The sequence below is a fragment of the Malaclemys terrapin genome, chromosome 6, assembly GCF_027887155.1.
Source record: "Malaclemys terrapin pileata isolate rMalTer1 chromosome 6, rMalTer1.hap1, whole genome shotgun sequence".
In the NCBI taxonomy this organism is placed as follows: Eukaryota; Metazoa; Chordata; order Testudines; family Emydidae; genus Malaclemys; species Malaclemys terrapin.
Genome location: NC_071510.1, coordinates 34956098 through 34968725, shown reverse-complemented (window position 1 = coordinate 34968725; position 12628 = coordinate 34956098). Strand labels below are relative to the sequence as shown.

General features: G+C 38.9%; 1 protein-coding gene across 1 annotated transcript in view; it reads right to left on the bottom strand.

The window, feature by feature from the left end:
* Positions 1–12628, bottom strand: part of LOC128839549 (guanine nucleotide-binding protein G(q) subunit alpha) — a 220683-nt gene that overhangs the window by 78463 nt on the left and 129592 nt on the right. The window contains exon 3 of the mRNA XM_054032623.1: positions 6178–6332. Coding sequence (XP_053888598.1) covers positions 6178–6332 — 155 coding nt within the window. The remainder of the gene's footprint in view (positions 1–6177; positions 6333–12628) is intronic.

Below are 12628 nucleotides of genomic sequence, written 5' to 3'. Positions count from 1 at the left end.
AAGACACAGGAGGTAACTGTCCCACGCTACTCAGCCGTAGTGAGACCTCAGCTGGAGCATTGTGTCCGATTCTGGGTGCCACACTTTAGGAATGATGTGGACAAAGGGGAGAGAGTCCGGAGGAGAGCAACAACAATGATAAAAAGTTTAGAAAACCTGACCTATGAGGAAAGGTTAAAAAAACTGGGCATGTTTAGTCTTAAGAAAAGAAGACTGGGGGGGGAACCTGATAACAGTCTTCCAATATGTTAAGGGCTGTTATAAAGAGGGTAGTGATCAATTGTTCTCCAGGTCCACTGAAGGTAGGACAAGAAGCAATGGGCTTAATCTGCATCAAGGGAAATTTAGGTTAGATATTAGAAAAACTTTCTCACCTTCACCACTGTTGAAGAAGAGGTCCACTTTTTAATATTACCATATGAATAACAGTCCCTAAGCGTTGTAGTTAAGAGACTGTCTTTAATTTTATTGAGAGATAAAGTAGGGTAATATCTGCTACTAGACCAACTTCTGTTTGTGAAAGAGACAAGCGTTTGAGCTTACACAAAACTTGTTTCTTTCACCAACAGAAGTTAGTCCAATAAAAGATATTACTTCACCCATCTTGTCTCTCAGAATACAAGCAGAAATTTCTCTTGAAAGGAAGACAGACCTATTACTGTCTTAAGGTTAATTAATATTTTATATCAAGTCATCTTAATGTTAATAATTGGCTGCTGGAGTGTTTCGAGACCTTTAGAAGACCTCTTTTGGTGGCCTGAGCTGAAGGGTAGGGTTCAGTCCAGGAGCTGCCATCAACATTGGCCTACCTCTGAATTCAATATGTGTGGGACATTAATCCATGAAGCAGCCAGAAACTTGTGGGGTGTGCGGGACCAGAAATAATTTTTCCTTCTAATAGATCGAAGAGTTTGAGGGGCTTCATATTTATCAGGTATCTGCTAACAGAAGCTACAAAAGATGAAGCTGCTGAGCAGAATCCAGGACAAACCACCAACTCTCCCTTTTCCCCTGTGGTCAGACTGAAAAGAAAAACAGTGTTGTTATTCTACCTTTTTTTGGCTACAACCCAAACTCTGCCAACTTTGATGCCACCCATAGTAGACTGTGCATTTCTTTCTTTAGGTAAGCACTGGAACAAACTGCCTAGTGAGGTTGTAGAATCTCCATCAATGGAGGTTTTTAAGAACATGTTAGAGAAATACCTGCCAGGAATGGTCTAGTTATTATATAGTCCTGCCTTGAGTGCAGGGGACTGCACTAGTTCTACATGTCTATGATTCTATAATATACCTCTACCCTGATATAACGCTGTCCTTGGGAGCCAAAAAATCTTATTGTGTTATAGGTGAAACCGCGTTATATTGAACTTGCTTTGATCCTCCGGAGTGCGCAGCCCCGCCCCCGCAGAGTGCTGCTTTACCGCGTTATATCGGGGTAGGGGTGTATTATTGTCACTCTCCTTTCCTCCATGTTTTGAGTAGCAGTAATATAGTCAGCATGTTGATATTATATTGTTTTAATTAGGGTTCAGAGTCATCACTCCATGCAATGTATAGGGCAGTTCACACCTCTCAAACCCATAGTGTTTCAGCCTGTCTGGAGACTCAGGTACACATTGCAGCACTGATTTACATCTGGCTTATATGCTGAAGTATATCTTTGCAGCCTAAGGGGCTAGATGTTTAATTTTTTTAAATTGAAACTTAGACACTGGAGCACATAATATAACAGCAAGGGTTGAGTACTGACTTGCTGAACTGCTGCTAACAGGAACTATTTGACCCCCAAATTCTACAGGCGTTTGGAGAATGATATGTGGCTTCTCAACCAGACAATTGTCCTTCATCTTAATTTCATTCTCTGGCTATTGTGTTTCTGATCAACTTGCCAAATCTTGTGTGAGGTGTGAGTGTGCAGATGTTGAACAGGTGGCTGCGGTTGAGAAGGCAGGTGAGAAGATGTGGGAGGTTGGAGGGACAGAAAATGATGGGATAAATTAGAAAAAAGGTATAGGATTTTGAAAGAGAAAGTTTTTTGTGTTGTGAGACGTGAGGGATGAAGAAGCATAGAGGAAGAGGTACAGAAGACAATATATGGCAAGAAAACAAGGAGAAACATATAAGGTAGTAGAAGGAATAGAGGGGGAAAATAAGAGTCTTACTGTAACAGGGTGGCTTGTCCCTGGGCTAGAGCGCCTTGGACTAAGACAGCCTGGATTACAAGATAAATTTCACCTGGGATGAAGTGGGTAATCCAAGATAAATGGCAGCAGGAAGCTGCCAGGGAAGGGAAGGGGGGTGTATGTGTGGGGTTGGGTGTGGGTGTGGGTGTGTACGTCAGAGAAGTACCTGAGACTGACAGAGACAGGAGCTAGTAAGGTTAAGAAAGCCAAGAAACAAATGTAGAGTTGGAATTGAGATAAAATTGTGTTTGTTTTGGACTTCTGGAGTTTTGTGTTTGATGAGTTCTGTTGCTAGCCTGGTGAAGAAGAAATGAAAGGACTGTGGACTGAGAATGTAGTTAGAACTTTTTTGACTGCTTAAAAGGGGCCCTGCTGAGGGAGAGGGAGAGACAGGTGGCAGCCACTGGGCTATCCTGACACTAAAAACATCCCAGGAAAATATATATTATTGTCTGTTATACGAAAATAAAGAGAGGAATAAGTGGAGAGAAGGTAGAATAAAAGCATGGAGACATAGTAAGTTACATTTTGAAAAATATAGGAAATAAAATTATGATTGTCAATATGTGGCAATCAAATCTAATACCACTGTTCTATTCCTGTAGGCTAGCATTTTCAAAGCAGTCAGAGAATTTGGTGCTCAACTACTATTGAAAGTCAATGAGAATTGGGCACTTAACTTCCTTTGGAAGTCCCAACATTACATTTCAGGAAGTTTTATTCTAGATGCTTTGTCACACACGTATCTTTCTCCCCAGGCTAATGGCAGCTGAATATATTTTTCAGTCCTAAACAACTACATTATAATTTTTCAAAAGCAAAAGCAACGTTAGTTTGATTTATACTATTTGGTTTTCTTGTCTCTATATTTTATTTGCAAATAGACTTATTAGATATATATGATGTGTATAAAAATATAGAGATTCTCATTTCTGACATTTGATTGCTTATTATTAAATTAAATGTTGTAATTAATCCATAATATGGACTAGAAGCTTTTAATATTAAAAAATTGCAAACAATAGTAAATAAAAATTACAACCTCACACAAGATTTGGCAAGTTGATCAGAAACACAATAGCCAGAGAATGAAATTAAGATGAAGGACAATTGTCTGGTTGAGAAGCCACATATCATTCTCCAAACGCCTGTAGAATTTGGGGGTCAAATAGTACAAATCAGCTACTATGCATGCAAATAACTACTTTTTATAAGGAAATGTACCACAAATTTGCTATTGTGATTGTATAATAAACTCCATCCCAGTACTGTTTCTATTACCCAAGGGAGCTATTATGGTGAGTGCTGTGAATGATTTCTTGGAGCCATAAATGATCCTGATAAATCTAAGCAGATCAGTCTAACTCTGTCTGAGGTAGTATTGAACCCCAAAGCATGATGAGATTCCCCAATCCCACTTACTCCCTTTCCATTTTTTTCATGCTACCATTAAAAAAACAACTTCAATTAAAAAACTGTATTAAAGTTATATATGGACTTGACTCTTTGCTTTTGTGGTTCCAAGCTAAAGGCTGGGCTCTGCCCATTTCACCTTGCTGGTCTTCTCAGCACTGCAACTGCACTAAAAAGCAAACAGTCAACCTAGTAAGTCCCAAAAATGTACTTTCCCCGTACTTCAACTCTCAAGGATGTAACGCATATAAAATTTCCCTTACAATTTTACTAGTTTAAAAAAAAAGTATGATTGTCAGATTATTGGCAAATGAAACATAATACTGTGCATTTCGGATAGGAGGGATTCTTCGGGTCCTGTATGCCACTATCCATTACATAAGAGCAATACAAGCTCTCTACTGGCTGAGGGACAATTCCCCTCAGTCCAGGCACTGTGTAGGACAACAAGTCCCATTCTGGCAGGAGTGCTAAGAGTGGGAGGGGTATACCAGGAATGGAGGGAGGGGAGGTCATAGCGCAAACCACTATGGCCACGCTGGGTAGCTCCAAGTTGCAAAGATGCCTATAGGCAATCAAGGCAGGTTGCCGTAACTTAGAGTAGCTCCCCAAATGCTTACATTATATTAAGGAGGTACTAATATTGTTGTCTTGAGACAGAGATACAGGTAGGTACTGTACAAGCTTCCTCAAGCTGCTATGCAAATGAATCTCAACCAAGACCTGTATTACACCTCCTATGGCCCAATACAACTCAAATTTAAATAAATGGGTCTTCCCATTGACTTCAGTGGGTGCTGAATTGTACCCTTATTTCCATCCTGGGTGTCCCTTAAAGAGGAGCCTCCACTTATGCCAAATGGCCTGGTGGCTTTGCCATCTGAACAGAGAGAGGCTGGAATGAGATGATCCATTTCATTTGTCCTTCTAATGTACAGGCTCCATCCAGAAGAAAACTGATACCATGGCTGCACAGCCAGTGGAGGCTATGTGATTTTTTGCAACAGCTCAAATTATCAGAAAAATATGCTAATTAATGTTACTTTTAATGGAATCACCAAGTAGTTCTGAGTCATATGCAAGCATTTCCTGTCGCACCAGAAGAGTTTTACCTCAGCTACCTCATTAGAATAACTCAGTACAGTCAGACTTCTTGGAGCCAGCCTGCAGACTGTCCTCAAACTCCAAATGTAAACCTCAACAGCATTATTTTATGAAACTTTTGACTCAAAAAATATAAGCACAAAAGGATTCCAGGCCAAGGTTAACCAGATTAATATTTCAGTGTTGATTTAAAACAGCAAGAATTCAACTTGCAATACTTTTAGAGGCAGATTTAACCAAAGATCCTTTAAAGATTGCTTTCTCTTTTCCAGTTAACTGGACTGAAGTTTCTTATATTGTGCTAAGAGTGGCAAGTATTTTGCGCTCCCTTTAAAATTAAATTTAGTTTTCAATTAAGAGCTGGCCTTCCTGACAGATATTTTGTTTTGGTTTCAGGTCCAGTTTGTTCTTCCTGATGCTTCCAACAATTTTTATAAAAACTTAGATCACAGTTCAACAAACACAAGAACATTAATAAGCTATGAGGCATCTTTTAACAATCAGTTTCCCTTTTGTTAACATAAGAAATATTATAAAACCAAGTGCACTGACATCAAAGGAAGTATTACACCAGCTTAATTTTGTTACTTCCCTGTCATCAGAACTGCAAAATAAATCTTAGTTATACTGAAGAAGGCAATAAAAAAGCAGGGAAGACAGGAATCAAGTGAAGGGATGCTATTCTTATCAACTCTGTTAAGTTTCAACCACTGAATTTCAGAACCTCACCTCTATTTGTGTTACTTTCTACATTCACATCCATGTGTGCACCTTTCACCCAAAAGAGCTGTCAGAGGCTGAGGGCTTGTTTTCACTATTGGGGTAAGTTGACCTAAGTTACACTACTCCAACTATGTGAATAATGTAGCTGGAGTCAACTTAGCTTAGGTTGACTTCCCAAAGTGTCTTCACTGCACTGAGTCGATGGGAGATGCTCTCCGGTCAACTTCCCTTACTCTTCTCGGAGAGCTGGAGTACCGGGGTCGATGGGAGAGCGCTCTGCCATTGATTTAGCCTGTCTTCACTAGACCCACTAAATCAATCTCTGTTGCATCGATTGCAGCAGCGTTGATCTCCCCATAGTGGAGACCAGCCCTGAAATATTCAAAGGAGCCAAGGGTATGAATACAATAAATAAAAACTAATCATTATAATGGTAAAAGATTTCTATTAACAACTCTTATCACAGCTTTTTATATTATAATGGATGCTTGGTTTCGGAAAACTACATTACAGTACTAGCAGTAAATGAGATCCACCCCCTCTAACTTTAGCCTTTGTAATTCAACGTACAAAGCATGTGCTGGTGTATATATACATTGTATGTGCCTACACATGCTTATATTGTGGGTACATGTAGACACATACCTTATGAGCCACTCTAAAATGTAACCAGAATTTTATTTTAAATTAGAAAGTACAAAAAAATAAAATAAAAAAGAAATATCCAATTATCCATATCCATGTATACTTACTATTTAGTTGAGTCCGATAGCTGATATTCCCGCCGTCTGTCATAACACTCTTGGATCCCAGGGTCATTCCATAAACTCTTTATTGCATCTACGTAGGGATTCTCAAATGCTGATACCTTCTCTATATCAACTTCTCGAACTAACTGTGCATGGGCCTAATTCAAAACAAACAAAACAATAACTTTCACCCTATTTTCTGTGTTTGCAGATACCTCATACATAGTGTATTTAAGCTATACAACTGGCATTTACAAATTGGCTATTTCAATATTTATTTCATATTTATATGAGATTTGACAAATCCATTTTGTTTTGATTTGAGAGATTCTGGATATATTTCCTTGCTAGGTGAATACCTATCTAAATACTTTGGGAAATACTAAATTAGAGGAAAAGCTGGGCTAGGAGCCACTGCAGTTGGGGAAATGGTGTCATGTGGGGTGTGGAGGGCTGCAGGAGAAAGCTGGAAAGGGTCCCAGGGAATGAGAAGGGAGAGAAGTCTTCATCAACATATCAGAGGGGTAGCCGTGTTAGTCTGGATCTGTAAAAAGTGACAAAGAGTCCTGTGGCACCTTATAGACTAACAGATGTAGTGGAGCATTCACCCACGAAAACTTATGCTCCAATACGTCTGTTAGTCTATAAGGCGCCACAGGACTCTTTGTCGCTTTCATCAACATAGATATTTCTGTACATTTTATGTGGATCAACATATCATTTAGTTTCATGCTGCTAGAGACAGGCAAAAAGACATCCTATTTGACACATCTAGTAAGCAGTTGAACCCATGCAACCTGGACAATGTGTACCAGGGATGGGCCTGTGCCAGATCAAGTAATCCACATTCATATGAAGATGAGTATTTTGTAAGTATCTGCATTCAAACAAATGAATTTGGTGGTTGGAGACTGGAATAAATGTTGAACTGGTAGGGTAGAACTGACATGTCAGAATAAATGGTGAATAAGTATAGATAGCAGTGGTGTGTGAGCTGAGGGAGAATGACTACTAAGGATGCATCCAAACTAGAAAAAAAAGTTTTTTTTTTTAATGTCGTTGTTGTTTCTTAACCACACTAGCTAACACTCGGTAACATGCGATAAAATCCTAGTGTGGACAAGGCAGTTATTGTTTTAACAGAGGTTATCAGATCAAGGCAAACACTATTAAAGCTACACTGGTAACCTGTGTTAAAATGATAGTGCTTCGTACACACTCGGATTTAACCATCTGTTAGCAAATGTGATAAAAATTCAATCTTTTTTCCTAACAAAGAAAAGGTTTTAAGGGGTTGTCCACACAAAAACTGGAACTAAAAGAATAAAATCCATTGTAATTCATTATTCTGTAGCAAGCCTCTGGGTGGGCGGGCACTCTTACTGCAAAATAAGTGTGTCCTATTTCAATAATTTAAGCCAATAAACTGCTACAATTTGCACATTAAAATATATTTAGTAAGTCAAATTTTCAAAGTAAATTCTATTTGCACTTTTATCTTAGTTTTCCCAGGTGCAGTCTTGCTGTATATAAAACTAAGATTAATAAAAAACAACCCAATAACCAGTTTACAAACTCAGTAGATTTAGACACTGAGGGAAAAAAGTACAGTGCCTTTTACCGTTCGAAGAGATCCCCTAGAAAGGAGACCATGATTCTATAGCAAAACCTGGCTAAAACAACTACTAAAAGAATGAGCACAAATTGGATGTCTAGAAATGGTCTCTAACTAGAGGTCAAACAATATTATACTGTAAACTATGGAGATTCTTTAAAGCACCCCTTAAGATTGGGAGTTGCTTACTGGAAGTGATCTTTAGGGCAGATGTCAATGTTTTAAACATGATTAAAACATGTTGGCAAGGAACTACAAGAAAAACACAGCAGAATCATTTGTAGGTTATGATCAACAAAAAGTTCTGTACTTTAGAACTTAGAATAATAGCTCCAGGAATCAGGACAAGCTAAAACATAAGACACAAGTAATTCTGTTCCCATGTCTAGTTTATATTTCAGGCATGGAGATGTGTCCCTGTTCCTTATTTAAATATTCCAGTTAGCTTAGTGTATTGTGACAGGATCGGTTCTATAGTTTTCTGAAATGTATCTCTGCTTTCACATACATTTAACTTAGAATTCCTAGAAGAAAGGAAATAATGCTCACATCATGCTTGACAACTATCTTCTATTCAAGCAGAAAACACATTCTGATTTCAGTTTGGAAAACAAATACAATTATTAAAATATTTAATTTTAATAAATTTTTATATTTTTTAATTTGTTTTGTGTTAAAGTAAGGTCTAAAATGTGGATACTGTGCAGCCAGCAAAAAATAAATATTGTCAGTTACACAGTATCCTGAGTAGAAGTTATTCTTAAAATAGGTATATTACAATCTCTGCTTTGATATCCATGAGGCTGAAGGAAGGAGAGAGAATATGTTATTCTAGAGTGCAAAGGCAACCATATGGCTGAGAAGAAAATTCAAAACATCTAAAAGGAGAAATTATACCATTGTGTTCCAGCACATATTTAATACATAAAATATTTACTTATTCTGAGGAAAAATTCTCGTAATACAGAAGAAGTTATTTCCACTTTTTTCAATTAACAATGCATGTTTTGAGGCTATTACAGGGTGTAGATACCATTAACCTAATTATGGTGTTTGTCATTACATAGCAATAAAATTATGGCAAAACATACAATATTGTATATTATCAGGATCCATGAGCTGCAAGCTCCAAAGAGTGTTGCCTGGCATACTGTATCCATCTTTCCCCACAATAGGCATTTGGCACAAATTAAAGAAAGCTTTTAAATACCGCCAATAAATAACAAGAGACAGCATTCTACTAAATACGTACAATAGCTCTTGTGAAATAGTACAGACACATTTCTAGGACAAATCCTTTATCCAGTCCCAACTGGGTGTGAAGAATCAGCAAGGGTGTCAGATGAGCTAGTCAGAAATAGCGCAACAGAATATATATATATAAAAAGGACCATCAACGTATCAGCCAGTAATTGGACCCTCTACCACCACGATGTCTGGCAGCCACTGACAGTGAATACACTCTTACTAGCTATTGAAGTGGTGGTTCTGTCCCCAAAGCCTTGGGACACCTACTGATTGTCTAGGTATGACATTGCTAAGTAGTCCAAAATAACAATCTTGTGATAGAATTGTGCATTCCTTACACATCCAGAATTCCCACTGAAATCAAAAGGAGTTTTGGTGCAGAATTGGGTACTGTGACAGGGCACTGAGCAGGAACTGCTGAGCCAGCCCTCTGTCACTCCAGCTCCAATTAAGGGAGGTGAATTGGAGCTGGTTAGACCACCTGACTCTAATTGGGAAAGCAAGGACAGCTGCTGCCCAATTAGTCTGGCGTTGTATAAAAGCCTCAAGAGAAGGATGCTTGTGGGGAGGGGAGCAGGAAGAAAGGGAAAAGGCAGGGAGTGGAAGCAGAGAGGTAGTGCGCCCCTTCCTGATGGTAAAGGGCTACTTGCATGGTGAAAAGGTGGAGGGAGCGCAACCTGTAAATAAACTGCACCGGTGGTTACTGAACCTCGGGTCTCCGAGTGACTTTATCAGCCCAACAGGGGCAGGAGCCAAGTGGGCACCCTGTTACAGGCACCAAGATTCATCAGCAAAAGTTACTTAAAACCTTGTTACTAATTTTGTATTTGGGGAGGGAGGGATTTGGAGGTTTTGTTCTTATCAAAAATGTTACTCAAGCCAAAACAGCCTTTAAAACATCAAAATCATTTCTTCTACTTAAAGGAAGGGGGATACTCTTTTGTTTCCTTCTTCTAAAATTTCAGTTTCCTTTTTCTTTATCCTAAGCTGACTCATACAATAGTAATGAGTTTCAGCTTGAACGATGCTGAGTTTTAGGAGAATACTGTTTTCCAACTACTGTCCTTAAGAATTCGCTAACATTTGAAAGACATTAATAGCGACATTTTGATGGTTCAGCCCACTGAAACGCATAGAGTAGAATTATTTTATTTGAAAGAGGAAAAAAGGACAAGAATGATAGTGGTATAAAAGACAAACTGCAAGACTCCTTTTTATTTCCCACCAAACTTGTATAAAATACTGTTCTGTACAGTCGGTTCAACTGAAAGGATAAGTTATTAACTACACTGCTTTTAGATAGTTCCACTTAGAGCTTTCAGCTGAGTCATTTTTTAGTCAAACTAAAATATTAGGAAGCAATGTTTGCTGCTTTCCCCTAACCCCTCATGAAATGCATTTTGTTTACATTTTAGGATTACTAGAATGTAACTGTTTAGTTATTCTGTATCTGGGTCTGATTATGCAACTCCTGCGTACAAGGAATATTCCAAGTTCACAAGAGTAATCCCATTGATTTCATTAGATGATTCATTTAAGTGCTACTTAGTGAGCTGCCAGGGTCTTTTCAAACAAAATCCTCCTCAGGATATCATTGAAATCCTATCTGCACTTATACCAATAATAGAATCATATAAGTGTAGGACTGGAAGGGACCTCGATAGGTCATATTGTCCAAGACAGCGCTAAGCAATAACTAGACCATTCCTGGCAGGTGTTTGTCTAACCTGTTCTTAAAAACCTCCAATGACTAAGATTCAACAACATCCCTAGGCAATTAGTTCCAGGCTTAAGTACCCTGACAAAGTTTTTCCTAATGCCCAATCTAAACCTCACTTGCTGTAATTTAAGCCCATTGCTTCTTGTCCTATCCTCAGAGGATAAGAACAACAATTTTTCACCCTCCTGGTTGTAACAACCACTTATAAACTTGAAAACTGTCATCATGTCTCCCCCCGGTCTTCTCTTCTCCAGACTAAACAAACCCATTTTTTTCAATCAGGTAGACTCCAGGAATCAGGGAAAAAGGGATTATAGGTTTAGGAAGACGCTATCGGAAACCTAGGGATTGAGAGATTGGATCTCACAGTCGGTAACCTCGGGATAGCTGACCAAAACCCTACAATCAGGTAGACTCCAGGAATGTAAATGTAATTGGTATACCAGAGATGATAAAAATTTGTAATTTCCATTAGAAGAAAGCTTTGACCTTGACAGGATTGTGCACCTCAGAGGCGCACTTCTTGCCAACAAAGTCGGACAAGATCAGTTTGATGTATATTTTTTCAATATTTCCTCATAGGTTTCTAGATTTTTAATAATTTTTTGTTGCTCTCCTCTGAACTTTCTCCAGGTTGTCCACCTCTTTCCTAAAATGTCTTGCCCAGAACTGAACACAATACTCCAGTTAAGGCCTTATCAATATGGAATAGAGTAGAATAATTATTTCTCATGTCTTGTTTACAACACTCCTGCTGGTATATCCCAGAATGTTGTTCACTTTTTGTTGTAACAATGTTACACTGTTGACTCATATTTAGCTTGTGATTGATTATAACCCCTATATCCCTTTCCAAAGTACACCTTCCTAGGCAGTCACTTCCCATTTTGTATGTGTGCAATTGATTGTTCCTTTGTAAGTGAAGTAGTTTATCCTATTGAATTTCATCCTAATTACTTCAGACCATTTCTCCCAGTTTGTCCAGATCATTTTGAATTCTAATCCTATCCCCCAAAGCATTCACAAACTCTCCCAGTTTGGTACTGTCTGAAAACTTCATAAGTATACTCTTTATGCCATTATTTAAATCATTGATGAAAATATTGAACAGAACTGGATCCAGGACCGACCCCTGCAGAACCCCATTAAATATGCTCTTCCAGCTTGACTGTGAATCACTGATGATTACTCTCTGGAAGCGGTTTTCCAGACAGTTATGCACCCACCTTATACTACCTTCATCTAGGCTATATTTCCCTAGGTTGTTTATGAGAAGGTCATGCCAGAGAGTATCAAAAGCCTTACTAAAATCAAAATATACCACATCTACCACTCCCCCCCCACCAACAATGCTTATTACCCTGACAAAGAAAGCAAGTAGGTTCGTTTGACACAATTTGTTCTTGATAAATCCATGCTGACTGTTACTTACCACCTTATCTTCCAGTGTTTGCAAACTGATTGCTTGATTATTTGCTCCATTATCTTCCCAGATACTGGGAAGATACCTGATTGTAGGGTTTTGGTCAGCTATCCCGAGGTTACCGACTGTGAGATCCAATCTCTCAATCCCTAGGTTTCCGATAGCGTCTTCCTAAACCTATAATCCCTTTTTCCCACGATCCTCAGCTCCCCCCATTTTCCTGGAGTCTACCTGATTATAGGGTTTTGGTCAGCTATCCCGAGGTTACCGACTGTGAGATCCAATCTCTCAATCCCTAGGTTTCCGATAGCGTCTTCCTGAACCTACAACCCCTTTTCCCCTGAACAATATCAGGCCACTCACACGGGTCATAGGGCTTGCTTTAGAGACATTCCTGGTCGTAAGCCTCAAGGCCTCGCAGAAAGCTCTGGGCGTCTTCCTACGACCC